This window comes from Miniopterus natalensis, chromosome 1 (assembly GCF_054644295.1).
Source record: "Miniopterus natalensis isolate mMinNat1 chromosome 1, mMinNat1.hap1, whole genome shotgun sequence".
Taxonomy (NCBI): Eukaryota; Metazoa; Chordata; class Mammalia; order Chiroptera; family Miniopteridae; genus Miniopterus; species Miniopterus natalensis.
The window spans coordinates 141,661,864-141,683,396 of NC_142081.1; the positions used below are offsets into that span (position 1 = coordinate 141,661,864).

General features: G+C 36.0%; 1 protein-coding gene across 3 annotated transcripts in view; it reads left to right on the top strand.

Moving 5' to 3' along the window:
- The window catches only part of CENPE (centromere protein E), a 60,037-nt gene extending 38,866 nt beyond the window's left edge, over window positions 1-21,171 (top strand). For all 3 annotated transcript variants that reach the window (XM_016223627.2, XM_087826308.1, XM_016223625.2), the window contains 10 exons: window positions 1,559-1,777; window positions 4,445-4,642; window positions 5,369-5,572; window positions 7,354-7,581; window positions 11,012-11,197; window positions 12,203-12,315; window positions 14,078-14,175; window positions 15,758-15,941; window positions 17,677-17,930; window positions 20,804-21,171. In XM_016223627.2, the coding sequence (XP_016079113.2) occupies window positions 1,559-1,777; window positions 4,445-4,642; window positions 5,369-5,572; window positions 7,354-7,581; window positions 11,012-11,197; window positions 12,203-12,315; window positions 14,078-14,175; window positions 15,758-15,941; window positions 17,677-17,930; window positions 20,804-20,898 (1,779 nt within the window). In that variant the 3' untranslated portion in view covers window positions 20,899-21,171. The remainder of the gene's footprint in view (window positions 1-1,558; window positions 1,778-4,444; window positions 4,643-5,368; window positions 5,573-7,353; window positions 7,582-11,011; window positions 11,198-12,202; window positions 12,316-14,077; window positions 14,176-15,757; window positions 15,942-17,676; window positions 17,931-20,803) is intronic.
- The last annotated feature ends 362 nt before the right edge of the window (window positions 21,172-21,533 follow it).

Genomic DNA, 21,533 nt, shown 5'->3' on the forward strand with positions numbered 1-21,533 from the left:
TCACTTTCTCTGTTTTTTTTGTTGTTGTTCTGTTTTTGTTTTCTTCTGTCATTTTTGTTTTCTCTTTTTTTCTTTGTTCTTTTCCTTTCCTCTGTCCTCATTTCTCTTTTGTTTTCTCCTTTTTTCTTTATTCCTGTATTTTCTTTTTGTTCTCTCTCTGTTATCTTGATTTTCTTGGTTCTTTTTTCTTTATTCTCTCTGGTCTCTGTTTTTTTCTCTTTTTTTAGTTTCCTCTGTTCTATTCTCTCTTTTTGTCTCCATTTCCTCTGTTCACTCTTAATTCTCTCTGATTTCTGTTTTCTCTTTTTCCTCTTTGATTTCCTTGTTTTCTCTCAATAGGTATCTATTTCAAGTAAGAATGAATGACTGCTCAGTACCATAATGTGATTTATCCCAAGGCCAAAGGCAGGAATCCCCTTGCCAACATCCCAGATGAATGAACATCTATCTAGCTTTTCTTTAAATTATGAAAAAGAGAGCTCATTATAGTCAGAAGCCCCTCGTTCTATTGTTTATCACCCTGAACTACACGGGTTATTTATTACATGATTTTATCAACTTAAATGTAACGTGCTCCTCCACTTATACTCAGACCACTAAGTTGCCTGCATTGCCTCTAGTCATTTGAGCATATGGGCCCAGGCTTACTGAGTGTCTACCACATGCCAGGTACTATATTTGGTGCTTTACCTCATAAAATAGATTTTATTGCTCCATTTATAAACAAAGTAACCAAAGTTGTTGAGAGAGGAAGTTTAGTAGTTTTCCAAGGTCACACGGCTAGTAAGTTGGTAGAATAAGGATTTGAAACCAAATCTGATTAAGTTTAAAATTTGGGTATAGAAGCATTTTTACAACTTTAATTTTATTTCTTTTAACACATAATGTGTGTATATTTTATAGAGTACATAGATATAGATAGTTTGAAATATTTTACTTGATTCTCCTAGGAAACTTTGTGGCTGTTATTGTAGTCTTCATTTTGTGATTGAGAAAATGTCTCGATGATTTTCCCACTCAGGAAGTGGCAGAGCTAGAACCTGAACTCTGATAAAAGGTTAGAAAACTCAGATTCTAGGCAAATAGAAAGGTGTGAAGAGGCTATACCAAACTAGCAAATAGCTAGCTTGATTCTTAGTCACTTGTTTTATCTGCTACCTCACACTGCCATTGTACACATAAGCCAGTACTCATTTTTGAGCTAAAATATATACTAGATAGAATTCAATCAAATTTCTCTTCAGATTTTGTAAATGCTCATTCACATCATGGATGTTCAAAAGACTAAAAGAAAATATCAAAATGATAAAAAGGGTTATTTTTTGGTTTCTTATATTTGTTTACATTTTTTTAATTTTCACAATAATTATACATTATTTCTATAATCCAAAATCAATAATATCAGTTTCCTTTTTTTATTTTAAACACAACAGTTTTAATTTATTACTCTCCTACAGAAAATGTTAAAGCATAAGTTTTGTTACAATTCTAAGGCTAGAACTATTTATTGTTAAATTAGAATCATTTATTAAGTTGAATGAATTCTAATTTTCTTTAGGAGCTTCTGAAGAGATACTCAGAGATGGATAATCATTATGAATTCTTAAATAGATTGTCTCATGACTTGGAGAAGGAGACTGAAAGCCAAAAAGAGATTTCAATTAAAATAAAAGCAAACCTTTCACTTCCATTTCCACAAACCAGAGAGATTCAAAAACTTCTCACTGTAAACCAAAGGTGTTCCATGGAATTCTACAGAGTCATGAAGAATCTTAAGGTAACCTTTTTAGTAATATCTTTGTAAATATTGCTATAAATTAAGTCCTGCATTGTGAGTTGACATATTTGCTTCTTAGTGTATGTACTATTGACTGAATTAAAGATTACATGTGTCTAAGAATAGCATGTGCAGATTCTCGGTGCACCTGGGACCTGGTCATTCAACAAAACCTGAGCTCTGCCTATGGGCCTCAACACTGTGTTTAGGTGCTTGGGAGACAGGTGTGAATAACATCTCAAATATTTCATAGTCTAGTGGGCGAGGCAGATATATAGATAGGTAATAATAAGTGCAGCGATAATAAGTACATAATAAGATGTATGCGTGGGTTCTATGACATACCAGGGAAGAAGTTAAAGAAGATAAGACTAATGGAAAATAGACTCATTTAGTAAAGTGTGGATGGAGTTCATTTTGCAGATGATGGGGAGCCACTGGACAGCTATGTTAAGTGGTGGCAGTAAGGTGATCAGATTGCCATTTTAGATACTTCACTACAGATTAAGAAGATATGAGTGTGCAGGGGATAAGGCTAGTGGCAGAAAGAAAAGATAAGGCAGTTACAGTTGTCCAGATGAGATATTATGGGTGAGTGTACTAGTAGGGAAGGACTCATAGGGATGGAAGGGATGAAAGAAATTAAATATCTGGCAACTTAAAATAATAGGCCTATGTTTGGTAGTGGAGGTAAGGGAGAGTTTAGATTGCATCCAGGACCTGAACTTAGCCAGGTCTGTGAATAGTGAGAAGACAGATTTGTGGAGAAAAGGAAGAGGGGCAGGGGGAGTGGGGCAGGATGAAGGCCAAGCGTTTTCTGGGAAATGTTTTGAGGTAGAAATACCTATGATGGAGCACCAAGAAGAGAAACTCAGGAGGCATTGTCAACCTATGGTCCTTGGTGCCAGTTCAGTGCCAACAGGAATCCCCAGTATGGGCTGTGGTAAAGAATGAAACTTCATTCAGGGCAACACAGCTCAATTGTGAAACTGCACAGCTGTGAAAACAGCACAGGCTTCTTTCCAGCTAGACAGCTGCTCTGCTCCTTGGTGGTCTGCCGTGCACTGCTCCGTGCCATTCCATCCTGTGCTGCATTGGTCTGCTCAGCTCTGCCCTGGTGAGACATCTTGTGTTTCATCTCAGCCAGGGAGATGCAGTCACCCGGCTTCGGTGGAAAGGGAAAGTACGCTCTCGGAGCCAGAGAAGAGCTGGCTTATATAGGCAGAAGTTTGGGGCCCTGTCTCTGATGGATCTGCCCTTGTACAAATGAGGACTCCAAATCCTGCAGTTTGATTGGTCCAAAAGGCACTGTCCTAATTGGTCAGAATAGAACTGCTCTTATTGGTCAGAATAGATTCGCTCTGATTGGCTGGAGCTGTGCAGCTCTGATTAGATAGGGAAAGCCTCAGCCCTATTATTGATCAAAATAGGAACTCCTTTATAAGGGCTGGCTCAGAGGACAGAAACACAATGCAAGCAGGCAGTTCAGTGCAGGCTTCTTTATGAAGTGTAATTTGCATGAGAGGCTCCTGTGCAGAAATGGCTGCTAGGCTCTGCTTTCTTTATTTGAGCCCAGTTTGCCACCAGTAGCCGTTCTTAGTAGATATCTTTCTTTCTCTGGGCTCAGTATTTAGCTTTAAGTCTGAGGTTTGTCAGGAGAAGAGTCAGGACTAAAGATATAAAGATCTGGTGTTCATTGGCATATAGGTGATGGATAATACAATATATGTGAGTGAGGTTACCCAGAAAGCATAATAGAGGAAGAAGAGCCTTGGAATGAGAAGAGACTTTGGAAAAGATAAATTTTCAGGAGACAATAGCAGAAAAGAGTAACACATGGATCGAGGTTGGAAAAGTCAGACAGAAGAGAACCAAACAAAAGTGCTATCACTCAGGTCAGTGGAGGAGCATCTCAAATCAGACAGCCAGAATGTGGACTGAAGAGATTCCCTCAATTTGTTGATAATAGAGCTCATTGGTGACCTTTGTCCAAGCAGCTTTAGTTGAGTAGTTAAGGAAAAGGCCAAATTACAAGAGGTTAAGGAATGGTGGAAGTTGAGAAAGTAGGGAGGGGAGCAGGTGCCTATCCTACCTAGTTAAATTGCCCCTCAGGTTCTGATAGTCTTTTCACAAATCCTGACAGTCAGATATCCAGAATTTATTCATGAAGTCCATGGAACATATAACATTCAAATTATTGTCACCTTGAAGTCAAACATCTAAATGTGCTTGACAAGTAAGTCTTGAGGTATGACATACCCATACTGGTTACCAAACCAAGACGAGCAGAACAGGATGTTGAAAATGAATTATCAGGTATACCTGGTAAACATGGGTGATTGGTGATATAATTAACCAAAAAAGGGGCAATAAAGAAAGTTGGGGGGGTTTTAGGAGGGAAAAATCGTGTTACATTTTAAACTGATTCTGAGGTATTTTTAGGACATCCACAGGTATATCCAGTAGGAAGTCAGAAATAAGGAACCAGAAATTACTCTTCCAAGATGCTGAGAGGAGAAAGTTGGGGATAGATAGGGTCTCTCTCCTTTTTCCTCACTTATCAGAGGATCTAGATAAACCAGATGCCATCCCACCTTTAGTCATGAGGGTTTAAAACATTCTTTAAATGTAATGTAAGTTTAATTTCCCACTTTGTTTCTCTGCAAGTATGCGGTAAGCAATGTTATAATGATAAAGAAAGAACAGCACGAATCCATCAATAAATTTGAAATGATTTTTACTGATGAAGTGGAAAAGCAAAATGAGCTGCTAAGTCAATTTTCACACCTTCCACAAGATTATGATGCACCATCCAGAGAATTAAGGAACCTCAAATTGAGCCAGAAGGTGGATCTACATATTGAGGTATAATTTACTTTAAATGGATTTAATTAGATTTTAAGCCTTTTTTATGAAGTTGAAGGGTACCTTTTCATGTGCTTACAGGCATTTTCATTTACCAAAAATTAAAAATAAGCTGCAGAGTAACAGCTGGCCAGATGTAAAGAGTACCAAGTAATAGAGTAGCCTCCTTTCAGAACTCTGCTAGTTCAGAAAAATTTACATAATATCAGCAAGTGGGAACTCATGGGACCCCAGAATAAGTTTCTAAATGCCTTCTAAAACTTCTAGACCTGTGACTAGGAGTCAGAAACATTTTTATTGCAACAGCTCCCCATGGAATGTCCTGCTCTCAGCCAGAAATGTGAGGCTAGCATCTAATTTCTAACATGCAGGTAAGGACTGCTATATGCACAGAAAAGTTACTTCCAGAAGCACTTCACCTATTGTGATTATTAGTCACAGATTTATGGTTTTGACACGTTTTAACTCTTAACAGGCAAAATTTGTAGGCCTGCCTCTGTTATATAGCCTATACTGCCAAAACTTTATTATTCAAATAACTAGAATAAAGTTTTAAATTAGAATTTTATTTCTAATATAATTAGAATAACTAGAACTATATTTACTTCAAAAATATTAAGAATGAGAGTTCAGTAAGGTATTTTCCCCTTTTTATGATATTTATATGATATTTAGATAAGAACTTTCCTAATGTTTGCACAATTCATTGCTTACTTTTTAACACAGGAAATTCTCAGAGATTTTTCAGAAAGTGACTTCCACAGCATAAAGACAGAATTTCAACAAGTGCTGAGTAAAAGGAAAGAAATAACCCACTTTTTGGAAGAGTGGTTGAATACTCATTTTGATATAGAAAAGCTTAAAAGTGGCATCCAGAAAGAAAACGACAGGATTTTTCAAGTGAATAAGTTCTATAATAACAGAATAATTGTAAGTAGTAATTTTTTTATGCTACCTCATTCTTTTTGTTATTCACTTTAATTTTTCTACCTCATTCTTAAAAGGACTTAGAGCAACTGGATTTTTAAGTATGTTTTATTTATTTGTATATGGTTTGTGCAAAAAATTGACTATGTGAAACATGTTCTTCCTCTAACATATTATGCTTCCTTAAGATACTTAAATATACTAATTTAGACTTCTAAAGAAACAGAACATGGATGTGTAATTATCAATCTCCACTTATAAAATCTTGAATCCTCTTGCCACTCTCCTTTCTTTCTCACTTTTCACTGCTTCTGAAGGAATCGAGCCTTTTCCCTATGTAGCCTCAGACAAGTGAGACATGACTCATGGTACAGCCATAGACAGGCCTGGAAAGCTACTTTATTGAGGCCTCGTGCTTTTCATCTCAGTGGGTCACTATCATATGCTCTATCCTTCAACTTGAGATTCAAAATGTGGTTTGTATCATGGTTCCCAAGGTGATCGACCCTAGTAGACAGATTCACAAGAACCAGCATTAATCAGTTTATTAATTTGTTATACTTTCCACTGATCAGAATATTAATTCTGCTTTCTGAAGTAATCCCTACTTCACATGTCTGATAAAATATGTAGTAATCAGAAAGTGGCTTCTTATATGTGCAATTGGAGCAAAGGGAGCTAGAGTATGTAGCTTTTAAGATTGGGTGTGGTTTTTTTATTTCAAGTGTTTGGGTAGTTCTTTCCCTAACACTTGTTTTCATCTGGAAGTTATACTTAAATCACATTGAAATATAGATAATGTTTAATGCATAGTTAATCTGTTGAATACCCAGAGGTAGCAATATAGTAAATGAACTATTAAAAAAAAAAGTCTGTAATCAATAGAGAAAAGAATAAAACCAATGTTTAGATAAGAAAAGCTCCATATAATTCAGTTTTTTGTAATATGGAGGCTGCAGTCATGATTAGAAAGTAGGGATTTCTGTTGTGTGAAACAGCATGGATATGAGGCACCTTTCAGCACCCTGACAGTAGGAATTGATAACTTTGTATGGTGTGAGGTCAGTAGTACAGAGCCAAGGAGAGTTCAGGGTACCAGCAAGAAAACAACTAATTTAGGATCCAGGTCTGATAGAATGACCATAAAACCGCAAAGTTGAAGATAAGACCAATAAGCCACTTGTGATGAGAGCAAAAAGAATATCCTATAGGAACTGGGGAATAAAAAGGATGAGTAACTCAGAGATAGTTATCCTCGATGTAGAAGACGGTATTGATTATTATTCCCTGCACAGAAATGTAAGATTTTTGAGATTAATTACTAAGTCAATGAATTTTTTCCTATAAACATTGAGGTTTGGAATGAAGCAGGAAAATGGATTGTTTTTAAGTTTACTGGGTGTGCTTTGCTATTAGGTGTCAGTTAACGTTTTGCTATGAGCCATAACGTATAAAGACTTTAACCTCCACAAATCTCAAATTCCTTTTCACGTGTTTGTACTGATCTGATGGCAAGATTATCATCTTCAAGTCAATTTGAATCCTCTCCAGTCTTTATCCTTCTTTTATTCTCCTCAACATCCAACATCATCTGAAATTTCAGGAACCAATGCAAACCACAAAGAATGTTTACATTTTTTCATTTCTTCACATACTGTTCTAGAATGTTCTGAAACTGAATTTCAACATATATGTTTTCCCAGAATTCTGACATTTTACATAGTAGTTTTTTTTAAGTATGTAATTCACTTTAGAGCTGTAATGGTAGTTTTACTGTTCAATAGGCTATAGTGAATGAATCGACAGAGTTTGAGAAAAGATATGCTACTTTAGCCGAAGAATGGGAATGTGACCTAAAATCAATGAAAGAGGAGAATGAAAAACTGTTTAAAAACTACCAAACTTTGAAGGTCTCTCAGACACATGGTGCCCTTGCTAATCCTCCTACACAAGATGATGAGAAACTTCACATTACATCCAATAATGTGAGAGCCACGCAACCAATCACAGAGGTATGTTAATTTTTTATATTTTTCAATTTGCAGATTCATCGCAGAGTTAATGATGTCTCTCATATAACATTTCAGGGCAGAATTATAGTATTGAATGTATTAATTAAGGAACATGGACCAACTGTGTGTACGCGTGAGATAGGCTTGTATATTAAATATAGTTCTATTGCAACTGTCACTCAATTAATTATAAACCTAGACATTATATGAGGTCTTCCCTTTGGATTATAAAACAGAAGTAACTCATAGCTTAATTTGAATAATAAGTATATATGTCATGTAAGGCATTATTACCCTCCATTATAAATTTCCTAAATCATGTGACTTTCTATTAAACTGTAATCTGTGTCTATATATAGAACTAATAAAGGGAAAGAGCAATTTCCCTTTTTCCAACTAGCATCAACATCTTTAATATTGGTTAATATTATAATAAAAAATATAAGAGGCTAAAAATATCCATTTCTTATGCAGATTAACCTGTGTCCAAAAATTAGTACTTATTTGAATAATCCACTTAGTTTACTAACTACCCTTACTTGGGAGTCTGTAAAGCAGACATGCTATTTTATTTCGTTAGCCTACAAACGAGTTACTGAAGAACCCAAGAGTTAATTATATTTATCACTTTTACCAAAATAAATACATACAATTTAATAATTACCATTGGAAACTAGAAGAACCGGAGTATACAGCTTATTGGTTTGCTGATCACAACAGACTTTAGTCAGTTGGTAGATATAAAAATAGTGGAAATATGAAGCTCATCTACCAAAACAGTAAGATAAAGAAGCAGAAGGAAACTCCATCTTCAGTGACCCCAGGGAAAATACCCTACCAGATAATAAAATATATGCTTTTAGTTTAGTGTTTAAGCCAAATTAGAGTAGCATAGACTAGTTTGATAATGATACTGGAATAGACAAATAGAGTAGTGGAACAGCATAGGGAGTTCAGTAGTACATTTAATATATGATAATGGTAACTTAATATTTGACCCGGAACAACCAGATTATCATCTGGCAGAAAATAGGTCTGGATTCCTACCTCACTTTTTAAATAAAAATAAAATCTAGGTGAGCCAAAAAGAAACAGACATTCTCCAGAAAAGCCTGCATGTGTATACATGAGAATAATCTTATAAACATGCACAAATTCAGGTATTTTTTTACTTGCAAAAAATTGGAAATAATCTATATGTTCACCAGTAGGTGATGGGCTAACTAACTTATGGTATTTTCATAAAACAGGATGTATGTATCCATGAAAACAAAAATGTAAGAGATCTATACATGTTGATAATGGAAAGATCTGGAAAACACATTGTCAGGTTGCAAAAAAGATGTGGAACTGTATGTTTAGTATGTTCCTATTGTATGTATGACTCACTGTTTTTATAAACTATATTTTTATATGTGTAGGTACATATAGAAAGTTTCTGGAAGGATACATTTGAAAGTGTTCAGTAATTGCTTCAGGGTCAACTGAGGGGCTGAGGTGGAGAAACCTACCCTTCATTGTATGCCTTTGAATTTTTCCACTTATATTTTTCCATTTAAAATCTAGGTAATAAAAATAAAGGGAAAGATGTGTATTACTTTAAAGCAGGGGTGGGGAACCTTTTTTTTGCCAAGGGCCATTGGATATTTATAGCATCATTCGCAGGCCATAAAAATTATCAACTTAAAAATTAGCCTGCTGTATTTGGTCAAACATTTAATTAATTCACCCCTAATGTGATGGCTGGAACTGCTTCTCTTTGGTGAGGCCTTGGCAGGGCCAGACCAAATGATTTTACAGGCTGTACATTCCCCACCCCTGCTTTAAAGAGTCGAAGTAGTAATGGTAATTTAAAATGTGAGTGCAAAGTTAATATGCTTAGGACTTTACTGTGCTTACCAATAAATAAAATAAACACTAAACATTATAATGTAAAATTTGGGCATTTTTAGTCCAAAAATCATCAGCTTCTAAATGAAAAAATAATACATTTGTAAATTGTGTGACATTTGGTTTCTCTTCTATCTTTTGCGAATGCAACCTGTGAAAAATTAATATCTATATGTGATCATCTTTGTTTTAAGTTTACATACTGTAATTCTGTCTTCATGGCAGACCTTTTATATGTGTCCCTGATTTTTTTTTTTTTATATTGTTGACACTATTCCAGATGTCCTCCATTTTTCCCCCCTATGCCCACCCCAATCCAGCCCCCAAAACCCTTCCCTGGCCTTCACCACTCTATTGTTTGTGTCCATGGTCTATGTATGTATATTTTTTGGTTACTCAATTCGCCTTCTTTCATCCAGTTCCCCCCAACCCCTTCCCCTCTGACATTTGTCACTCTGCTGCATGTATCCATGCCTCTGGTTCTATTTTGTTCCTCAATTTATTTTGTTCGTTAGATTCCACGTATTAGTGAGATCATATGGTGTCTGTCTTTCTCTGACTGGCTTATTTTACTTAGTATAGTTCTCTCCAGGTTTGTCCATGCTTTTGCAAAGGGTAAGAGATCCTTTTTCAGAACCATGTAGTATTCCATGGTGTAAATGTCCACAGCTTTTTTATTCACCCATCTACTGATGGGCACTTAGGCTGTATCCAGATCTTGGCTATTGTAAATAGTGCTGCTATGAATATAGGGGTGCATATATCCTTTCGAATTAGTGTTCTGGGTTTCTTCAGATATATTCCCAGAAGTGGGATCTCTGGGTCAAAAGGCAGTTTCATTTTTAATTTTTTTGTGGAAACTCCATAATGTTTTCCAGAATAGCTGCAACCAATCTGCATTCCCACCAAAGTGCATGAGGGTTCCCTTTTCTCCACATCCTCACCAGCACTTGTTTGTTGATTTGTTGATGGCAGCCATCCTGACAGGCGTGAGGTGATACCTTGTGGTTTTAATTTGCATCTCTCTGATGATTAGTGACATTGAGCATTTTTTCATATTTCTATTAGCCATGTATGTCCTCTTTGGAGAAGCATCTATTCAGGTCTTTTGCCCATTTTTTAATTGGGTTGTTTTCTAGGTGTTGAGTTGTATAAGTTGTTTATATATTTTGGAAATTAACCCCTTATCAGATATATCATTGGTGAATATGTCCTCCCAAACAGTGGATTCCCTCTTTTCATTTTATTGATGGGGTTTTTTTTGCTGTGGAGAAGCTTTTTAGTTTGATGTAGTCCCATTTGTTTTTTTTTCCTTTGTTTCCCTTGCCCTGTGAGATACAACATTAAAAATATTGCTACTCAAGATGCCTGAGACATTAATGCCTATGTTTTTCTTCTAGGATTTTTATGGTTTCATGACTTATAGTTAGTCTTTTATTCATTTTTAGTTTATTCTTGTGTATAGTGTAAGGGGGTGATCTAGTTTCATATTTTTGCACGTACCTGTCCAGTTTTCCCATATGTGTCCTTTTTCTGATAGAAAATTCAAGAGCTGGAAACTTCACTACGTGAAGCTAAAGAAAGTGCTATTCATAAGGAAGGCAAGATTATAAAGATGCAGAAAGAACTTGAGATGACTTATGGTGAAATAGCAAAACTTCAAGCGCAAGTTAATGAATCAACTAAATGCCTAGAAAAAACAAAAGAAATGATCCAAGTACTTCAGGTAACTTCACAAACTCATAAATAAAAAGGATTGTTTTCCTTTTACTGTTGAATTTGGCAGATCATTTGGGAATCCAACCAATTTCAATTTCCTGTTAGCTAGGTATGTCTCAGGTTCAATACTCAGGCTTTGAAAAAGGGAATGACAATTTAGAAATGAAATGCAGGAGTATAATAATGATTATTTTGATCTTTCTGGAAAAATTTTTAAAAGACATAGATATTATTTTTTTATAGTTTAAGATGTATGTTCATTTTTTTAAAATGCTTATCTAAATATTTAACACTCCTTGCTAGATAAGTACATTTAAAAGAATTTTTCTCTATTTAATGCCCCTATTATTGAGTCTCACCTGTTAGCCAATAGCCTATAGGCTGAATATGACCTGTTTTCTTTAGAAATAGCAGTCATTTCAATGGTTTTTAGCTTGAATGCCATTTTATGGCACACACTCATTCATCACATCCTTACCACTCTTTTGTTTTAGCCCCAGCCTCTTCTCACACTTCTACTTGAGTCTGACCCTAGTAGACATTAAGTTTGCTATTATGGCCCCAGTGTCTCGTCATTCCAGTTAAAATTAGAAAGAAGTCAAGAATGTCTGCTCTTTTCATTATTTAACACTTAATTCAATGAGACATTACTTATTTAAAAAATTATAAAAAAGTATGTTCTCATGTCTTCTTGTTACATTTTTCTGATTACCTTTGTCTACCCATTTATTTATTTTTAACTTTAGTGTTTTATTTTGCTTAGTACTTTTTAATTGGGAAAAGAATTTGTTTTAAGAAGTAAAATTCTTCATGTGTTCTCTACATATTAGTTTCCAGTAGTTTGAAATATACTTCATATCAAAAATCTATTTGTTATTCATTTTAGGGTTAAAATTTGTGCCTTTCCCACTTTTCGTATAGAGTTTGCTGTTTTAAAATGTTTCTACCAGATAAAGGCAATTCACAACTCTTTGAAACTACTCTAAAATTATTTTACTTTTCTCTACAACAGGACAAAGTTGCTGTGGGAGCTAAACCCTATAAGGAAGAAATTGAAGATCTCAAAGTGAAGCTGGTAGAAGTGGATCTAGAGAAGATTAAAATTGCCAAGGAGTTTGAAAAGGAGTACGTCTTTGCCTTAACTGAACATGACTTTAATAGCTTAAGTTTTCTTTCCAAATGATACAAGTTTCTTTGTGTTAACTTTTGAAAATATTATTATAGCTTTTTTTAAATAAATACAAACATCCACAGATTTTAAATTTAAATTTAGTAAATTCTCATTACATATGCAAAGATTTTTAAAAACAAGCATAATTCTGATCAATTATTAACATACTATGTCTTTGGATGCTTCTTGCTTAATCATGTATAAACAGCTTAAAATGGCCTTTTTATGCTTGAAAGTGCATGTTAAGCAAATGTGTGTGTGGCCACGGCCGGGTGGCTCAGCTGGCTGGACCATCGTCCTGCGCACCAGAAGGTTGCAGGTTTGATTTCCGGTCAGGGCACATAACTAGGTGCAGGTTCCATCCCCGATTGGGGTGCCTGTGGGAGACAATCAGTCGAGGCAACTGATGGATGTTTCTCTCCCACATCCCCCTCACCCCTCCCCCCCATGAGGATTAGAAGAGAAAAGAGTGTGTGTGTGTGTGTTTAGCAGTGTGACTGCAGTGTCTGTTGCTTCTCTTCATTTCATTTGTTCTCCCTCTTGTGTTTTTATGTAAAGGTTGTGCAGGGTGGGGTAAAAGTGGGTTCACAGTTGTTCGTCTGGAAAATAATACAGTAATTAATAAGTGCCTTGTACCTTCTCATGCAACTGTAAACCCACTTTTGCCACAGCCTGTAATTCATTTGAAATAATAGTACCTAGTGCCCAAGGGCATATTCTCTTTTTATTTATTTATCTATATATGGCGCTATGCGTACTGTACTAGCATGCCTGAAGTTCTTTGTGTATAGCTTAATGAAAAGTACATTAAACAGATAGTTGGGGAAACTGATTTAGAGATACAATGTTGCCACTTATTAATATATCACATATGCAAGTTGTTTAATCTCTCTGCTCCTCACAGTCATAATTAATAAAAGGATAGGTTTGTATTAGGTTTTTTAAGATCCCTTCTGGTTCCTAACACTTTTTATTCTTCCTATATTTAATGGTGATATCTAATTTTGCTCAAAAAATAGCAGTCTGAATCTTGATGCATTCAAACCAGCCTTCCATTAATAAGATTATTGGTTGTAATGAAACATAATGCATAGTTAAGTTCTTCGTTATCAGAGCCATTTTACTTATAGACTAAAATCAGCAGATACTTTAAATCTCTCAGAAATCCTTCTAATTTATCATTACTGACTAATGCGTAAGCCCACAATTCATAAAGTGTCTCTTTTTACTGGGGAACAATGAGCAGAATTTGACCTTTTACTGTATCACCTTAGCAGCCTAGGGTTTGCTTTCCTGATGATTAGATAGAAAGGAAGCTGCTTTTCACTTTCAGGTTCTAGTAATTGTACCTTCAAGGTGTTTCGAGAACCTCATGGAAACAGCCCAATTATTTTATGGTGCCTTTGAATATTATTTTGCTTAATATCCAAGTAATAGCTATTGAGCTTCCAGAAATTTAAAAAGAATTGGTTTTTCAATGTTAAAAACATTGCTCCTTCAACCAAACAGAATACTTCCAATTTGGTGGTGTTACAGCTACAAAGTGCATGATACCAGGGAGGATGTCATGAGGGCAGCTATTTATCTACTGCTACTTATGGATATTATGTCAGTGTGATGTATCTTTATAGAAAATTCTTGACAACAGTTCTATTTATTCTTCCATTAAAAGTTAGTTGCTGGGCTTTTACGTATATCTATTGTTGTTTTTATTAGAATTGCTTCTACAAAAGCCACTGTAGAATATCAAAAAGAAGCTATAAGGGTATTGAGAGAAAATCTTAGAAGAAATCAACAGGCCCAAGATACCTCAAGTAAGTAGAAAATGCTGGTATTTCCAGATCCTGTCCATTTTACTTCTCAATACACTTGTTACATTTGAGGACTACTATTATATATGTGATAGTCAAGAATAAACCTAGATTAATCACTAATTTAGAAAGAACTTTTAAAATGTATCCATTACAATTGTATTTATCCTGTGACATGTCCCGTAATGTCAGCTGTTTACCCATTAGAGAGTCTTGAAAAATATAATTTTAACTTTGCATTATCATATCTTTACATATTAGTAACATACTTCAGTACTATAAAAGAATGACTTAACTTCAAGATAGAAGTACCCTTCCCAATAAAAATCCAAACACATCTTAATAGATTTTAACAATATGCATAGTAAAATATAGTTAGTGCACAATACAGATAAGTAAATATTACCCTGCTTGTTCTTAACACTGAAAATACAGGGTTTATGCTTACTTGCAAACTCTTTGAAATTTATCTTAGGTACAATTGTCAAGTCTAATGATCAAATTTCTGCATATACATTCCTCAAACTATACCTTATTCTGTATCTCTGAAAGTCAGGGGCAGGTCTCTCAGCTGTGTGCCCTCACTTAATGGCTGTGAGAAATCAAGGGGACCACACCTGACCTCCTAGCATATGTGTGTACACTTCTTGTAAGGATCACACTAAAAGGGGTGTGTGAAAGCACACTGAAAACTCTAAGTGTCAAGCAAACATAAGATGATGTGTGTATTGTTGTCCACTTATTTAAAAGAACTTAGAGATAGTGTTAAAGATGTTGTCTCTAATACATATTTAGTTTGAACATCCCTAGTGTCTAATGTAACTCCTACCTGGAAAACTTAAAGGGATAAAAATAGAACCGAGGACTCTCTGATATTACATTAGGGTCAGGATAATGGTTCTTGAATTATAAGTGATTTTTCCGGTACACCTTGTACCTGAATTCAAAATAATTGAAAAGAAAATGGACACGGAGTATCTTCACACCTTACCCCTTTTGTAAATTATCAGTGATTTAGTGGACTATTCAACTTTATAAGCGTCTCAGATTTTTATGCAGTTTTACCTAAAATTTACAAAACAATTTCTTATACTACTTTTTATACAGGTAGTGTAGAATATATAATAATATATGCTATAATATGATTCTGAGGTTTGTTTAGTTAACAGAAAAGTGTGGAGTATTTATAGTGTACTGAATGGCAGGTGGACCCCATACACACATTCTGTGTTGGAAGAAGCCCTTCTGGTGGTTCCACTCATGTAGGAGATAGGTCAGTGGAGTACAACTCTAATTAGAGAGGGTCGCTACTGCTGCCATCATGGTGAAAGATTTTACAGGATTATGGTAGCAGAATTGGTGGATGCAGAATAGCAGGAAGGATTCTAGAGATATTTAGAATTGATAATGAATGGAATTGACATTGGAAGTCAGGTAGAAGAAGGAATTCAAGGATGATTTCCAGGGAGATGGTGGCTGAGATATGTTGATTTTTATAGTGATTTATTGCACTTAGTAATGTTTCCTTTATTTTGAACTTTGGAGATAATTAAAAGCATCACCTATCTGTGTTTTCCTCCCACAGTGGTATTAGAAGATAATGATTCTAAACCTTCAAATAAACCCCTCACCTGTGGGGGTGGCAGTGGCATTGTGCAGAGTACAAAAGCTCTTATTTTGAAAAGTGAAAATGTACGACTAAAAAAGGAAATTTCTAAGTTGAAGCAGCAAAATGAACAGCTAATAAAGCAAAAGAATGAACCGTTAAGGTAAGATCTGCTTACATGATACAGAAATTATGCTTATGGCTGTTACATGTTGGGGAGGACGATATATACACTTTTTTCCCCCAGTTAGCAACTCTTCACACATTGGGAAAGTAATTTTTAGAGCTCACGTAATGTGTCTTTTTTAAAAGGAATAAGACTATGGTAACACTATTCCAGATATTTGCTATCTATCAACTGACCTCTTTTTGACTAGGCCCAGAACCAAGATGTAAACAGAGATCTTTGAGGGGGCAGCTTAAATATATTTTCATCTATATCTTAACAGAGGCTTCACTTAACAGAGAACTATTGTAGCCTGTTTCCTTTTACTTTATAAACAATTCTAGCCAACTTATTTGTCTTCTACCAAAGATTAGAATCTTGTGCTAATCTAATGATGTAGTAGAAGAAAGACAGGCATTAAACAAATAATCATACAAATAACTAATTATTTGTAATGAGTGTTGTTAAACAACAAAAACAACAAATGAAACATTATCAAAGAGTTCACCAGAGGGATCAAAGCTTACCTAAGTGTTGGGAGGGGCGGTGATCAAGAAGACTAATCTATGAGGAGATCTGGGAAATGAGTACTAGTTGGGTTGGATGAAAGGAGAGACGGGTAAGCTTTCTGGGCTCAGGGAACAGCATGTGCACAGGCTGTGAGTGAGAAAGAGTAACCAGTCGGTGGAACTAAAAACAGCTACTGTGGCCAGAGCATCGAGAATGAGACCAGTGCAAGATGAGGTGCCGTAGGTAATGGTTCCAGATTCCATCGGCCCTATAGGTCATTCTGAGGAAGTTTGGGTGGTATCCTAAATGTAATGGGAGGATTACCTCCACTGGAAGATTTTAAGCCAGGGCCTGGTGAGCTCAGATAGCATCTCTGGCTCCTAGAACAGTGTAAGGGAACCCAATGGAGGAACCTTATTTGTTGTAGTCCAGGCCAAAAATTAAAATAAGCTAAAAGTGACTATGGGGAATAAAAATACAGAGGAGAATTTGAGGGATAAGAATGAGGTTATATCAACAGGCTTGGCTGACTGATCAAATGAAGGAGAGCTGTGCCTCTAGGATTGCTTCCCAGGTTTCTCTTTGGAGGAACTAGGTAAATGCTGGTGGCATTTCCTATAAGAAGCAAGACTATCATCCAGAAATGCACAGTGTAATATTTTAAAATAAGAAAGGTACATTAAAGATTCATTGATCCAGAAGACTATCAGCAGATAAACCACTTTGGTTATTTGCTTCATTTGAAAACCTGATGTCATGCCCTGAGCTTTCTTTTCAAAACTCCATGATCACAGAGATTAATTCAATTTCTATTGACCTCATTTTACTTTCTAAACTATGGAAATAGACCAAACAGGAAGCAGTAAGTTGAAATTAAAATATAAATATGAGCCCTGACCAGTGTGGCTCGGTTGGACATCATCCCATGTACCAGGAGGTTGCTGGTTAGATTCCTAGTCAAGGTGCATGCCCGGGTTGCTGGCTCTATCACCAGTAGGGGGCGTGCAGGAGGCAGCTGATGGACACTGCACTCTCACATCTATGTTTCTCTCCCTCTCCCTTCCTCTCTCAAAATCAATAAGCTAGTCTTTTAAATATATATATAATAAAATAGTAAATTATGTGTATGTATAGTTTACCATAATTTTTAAAAAATATTTTATGTTGAATACATTTCAGGAAATGAGCAGTCTTACAGTCTTCTTTCTTCTCCTAATTTAAGCAATAATCACCATCTTTCCAATGAAGTTCTCAAAGAAGTAACTTGTGAGAATTCTCCAAGGACTCCTAAAATGACTAGAACAGCTTCTGAAAAGAGACAACGTACACCCTCTCAGTGCAAGGAACATAATTTACAAGATCCTTTGGTGCCAAAGGAATCACCAAAATCGTGGTTTTTTGACAGCCGATCGAAGTCTTTTCCAGTACCACATCCAGTTCGCTATTTTGATAACTCTGGTTTAGGCCTTTGTCCAGGTGGGTAAATATATACTGGTTACTTGGAAATCGGAGGGTAACAGTTGGAACTTATCTTTAATATGGGGTCCCAAAGTTTAGACAAGAGAAGGAGGTGAGCCAGTGGCAGTGCACAGGCTTCGTTTGCTGTCTCTGAGAGTTTCTCCAACGCACAGCTCTGAGGTCCAGTCACTTTTTATTCTCAAGGACATAAAGTGAAGACTTTATACTGCCTCTTAAACCCTCAGGCTTTTCCCAAGATAGACAAGGCAACTCACTTAAGGACATAAAGACATTACCCTAAAAACAAAAATTTTACTGAAAAAGACTCTCATCCATTCAGTAGGCCAGTATTCTCAATAGCTTTATATTCACAGACTTGTTAATTCACTCAGTAAACAGAATTTTTTGACAACTCTGTGTCACACATTAGACCCCGATGGTACATTGATGAGCAAAACTAGACATGGTCCCTGCCCACTAGAGCTTGCAGTCTAATAGAAGGTATAGTTGGTAATCAAGTAATCAAAAACCAAGTAAAATTCAGAGCACAAAAGTTTATCATAGGGTTTTTGTTCTAGGAATCTAAGGAAGTCTTCCTTAAAGAAGGGAACTGAGATCTAAGAGGTTAATGTGAGTTAGCTTAACAAACAGGGGAGGGAAAGGCATTCAGGCAGTTGGAACAGTGACAGCCCCAGGGTAAGAGGACCACAACCAGAGAAGGTTTGAAAGAGATTGTTGTGGCCAGAGCACTGGCCTCTGGATGAAGTCAGAGGCGCCAGAGAGAGAGAGAAGAGCCAAGCCTGTGGGGCATTGTAGACCGTATAAAGGAATTTTTACTTCTTCCTGAAAGCATGTAGAGAAAAGCCTTTGAAAGATTTTAAACAATGACCAGGGAACATAATGATTTATACATTTTGAAAACATTACCTCTGCTGTGAGGTAACCGACAAAGAATGAGAGCAAGAGTTTGTGACAGTTACCTTAGCAAGAGTGACAGTAATGTGGACTTGGCAGGTGCACCAGAGATGGGGAGAAGTAGACAGATGGGAGAGACTGGGAAGTAAAATCAGCAGTACAAGGTGCTTGTTTGGATGGAGTGGGGCAGTGTCGAGGAAGACCCCCGGCTCTACAGGGGTGCTGCACACAGGTGGGAATCATTGCAAGGGAAGGTCTGTGTTGCGTTGCTTGTTGTCTTTCTCACCATGTGGCATTCACTGTACCCACTTGTGCATAGCCTGAGCCCTGTGTGACAGTGTGTCTGCCTGTCTGAAATACCCTGTAGATATCTAATGCAACAAAATTATACACTAAGAAAGACACCTGCCAAATCATCTTAAAGCCCTCACCAAAGGTTGTCGGCGTTATGAGAGCTCTCCTTTGTGACACAAGAAATCAATTTGTTCTCATCAACTGCACATCAAAAGTGTATCAAGTCAGCATTCTGAAAGTGCTGGGAATATTATAAAGCACAAAACAATTCAGAATTTTTTTAAATATGTTTTTGATTTTAGAGAGGAAGAAAGAGGGGGAGAGAGAGACATCAACATCAATTGGCTGCCCACTGTATGCCCCCTGCTGGGGGATGGAGCCCACAAATGGAGCATGTGCCCTGACCAGGAATGGAACCAGTGACCTCCTTGTGCATGGGTTTGTGCTCAACCACTGAGCAACACTGGCTGGGCAGAATGTTTTTTTAACTATTCACTTCCTGGAATAGTATTTAATAGACATTTAAGGGCCTTCCATAGCTAGCACTTCCATGGAATTTTTGCTATATGCATACACACTATTTTAGAAGGGTTTTGAAAAACAAACTTTTATAACCACCTTATTTTATCTGATGGTGCCTGAAGCACAGGCATAATATGAATTAATCCAACCACAAATAAAACTTTATCAGTCTTTTTATCAATATATGGATCTGTCTGGTACTATTTTTTCAGTGAGATGAACAAAAAGAATAGCTGGAGGTATATACAAATCAAAGAACTGACCAATTCAGAATTAAAAGACATAGTCCCAGCTTAAATTAGTAAAATATCAGTCTAAAAAAAGTCTGTTTTTAAAAATCTTAATTATAAAAAGGAATCTAAATTATCTCAAGACCTTGAGATAATTGGTAAGAGCAGTTATGCTAGATTTATAGCCAACTCTTGAACAATGTGCCCCCACCCTCACTTTCAAAAATCGACGTAACTTTTGACTCCACCTGAAACTTAGCTACTAATAGCCTAGTGTTGACTGGAAGCCTTACTGATGACATAGTCAATTAATGTATTTTGTATATTATATGTATTATATACTCTATTCTTACAATAAAGTAAGCTGGAGAAAAGAAAATTCTTTTTTATTCCTGTGCAATTCAAGCATGTTGTTCAAGGGTCACCTATACTTTTATAAATATCATGATTTGAATGTGTATCATTAATAAACGAATAGATGCAGCTGAAATGCTTTAAAGGCTCAAACAAGTTTTCCAAAGATGTCTAAATATTCTCTAAAATATATACTATTTTAGGGCACCTTTTTTTTTTTTTTTCCTCTGAAAATAGGACACAAGGAAATCAAACTCAATCCATGTTTGATTCACTTTGTATCTCAAATTTATGAGTTCAAATAAGACTATCGCTTCTTGGTTTTATGGACAACATGATTTTTCTTGCAATTGCAATTCACTTTATGAGAAAATGGAGAATAAACTTCTCCATCTCTGATGAAGTGAAATGCACCGTTTTTAGCAACCAGACATGAGGAAGTTAATGATCACGTTGCAATTTCATTTTTCATATCTCTACTGTCTTAACATCCTTTGTACTTCCAGCCATATTTGGTTTTTGTGTATTTTTTAAATAAGATTGCGTTTGTTTTTTATTTTTGTTTTTTTTCCTCAGAAGAGCCAACTGCTGGAGCAGAAAATGTGGATCCTCAGTCAGCTGCTTGTCAGGCCTTCTCGGAAAAAGACCTGCCCGAGTGCAAGATGCAGTAGCCTCTTCTGTCACTTTTCTGGGGCCCAGCATTCCTCAGCTGTTAGTTTATGTGTCTAACCCTGGCAATTATGTCACAGTCCAACTTAATTTCAATTCAATTTTTAGTTTGCCATTGGAATTGGAAGGTGAAAGGACAGGAGATTAATGCATTCTAGTAATTTAGGATGGTGATAGCAATGTCATTGTCTTGAATGGTGTCATACTCAGAAGTGGAATTGTCTTATTTATTTATATATTTTTTAAAGAATAAAGTTATTGAAGGAAACTTCTAATCTTAATTGTACCCATTTTTATTGCTGTAAAGTTATTCACTTGTGATTTAACAAAATTATAAGCTCCTCATTTAGTACCTTGAACATTCAATTAATACTTGATTAGTACTGAATCGCAACTAATATTAATTAATGGTTTCTCAGTGGGGTACTCAGAGTACGTTTGATTCTCCTGTCTTGTTTGTTGGCATTAGAATTTTGCTGTGAAAATACACACATGATCTCTAGATTTAAGTTATGGGATAGCAAGTGCTATGACCTTTTTATTTTCTAGTCTTAATCTTCTTTTACTGTAGTAACTGCAGAAGTTCTTTTCCGTTACCCACCCACCCCACTTCCTGTACAACACTCTAAATTTGTTG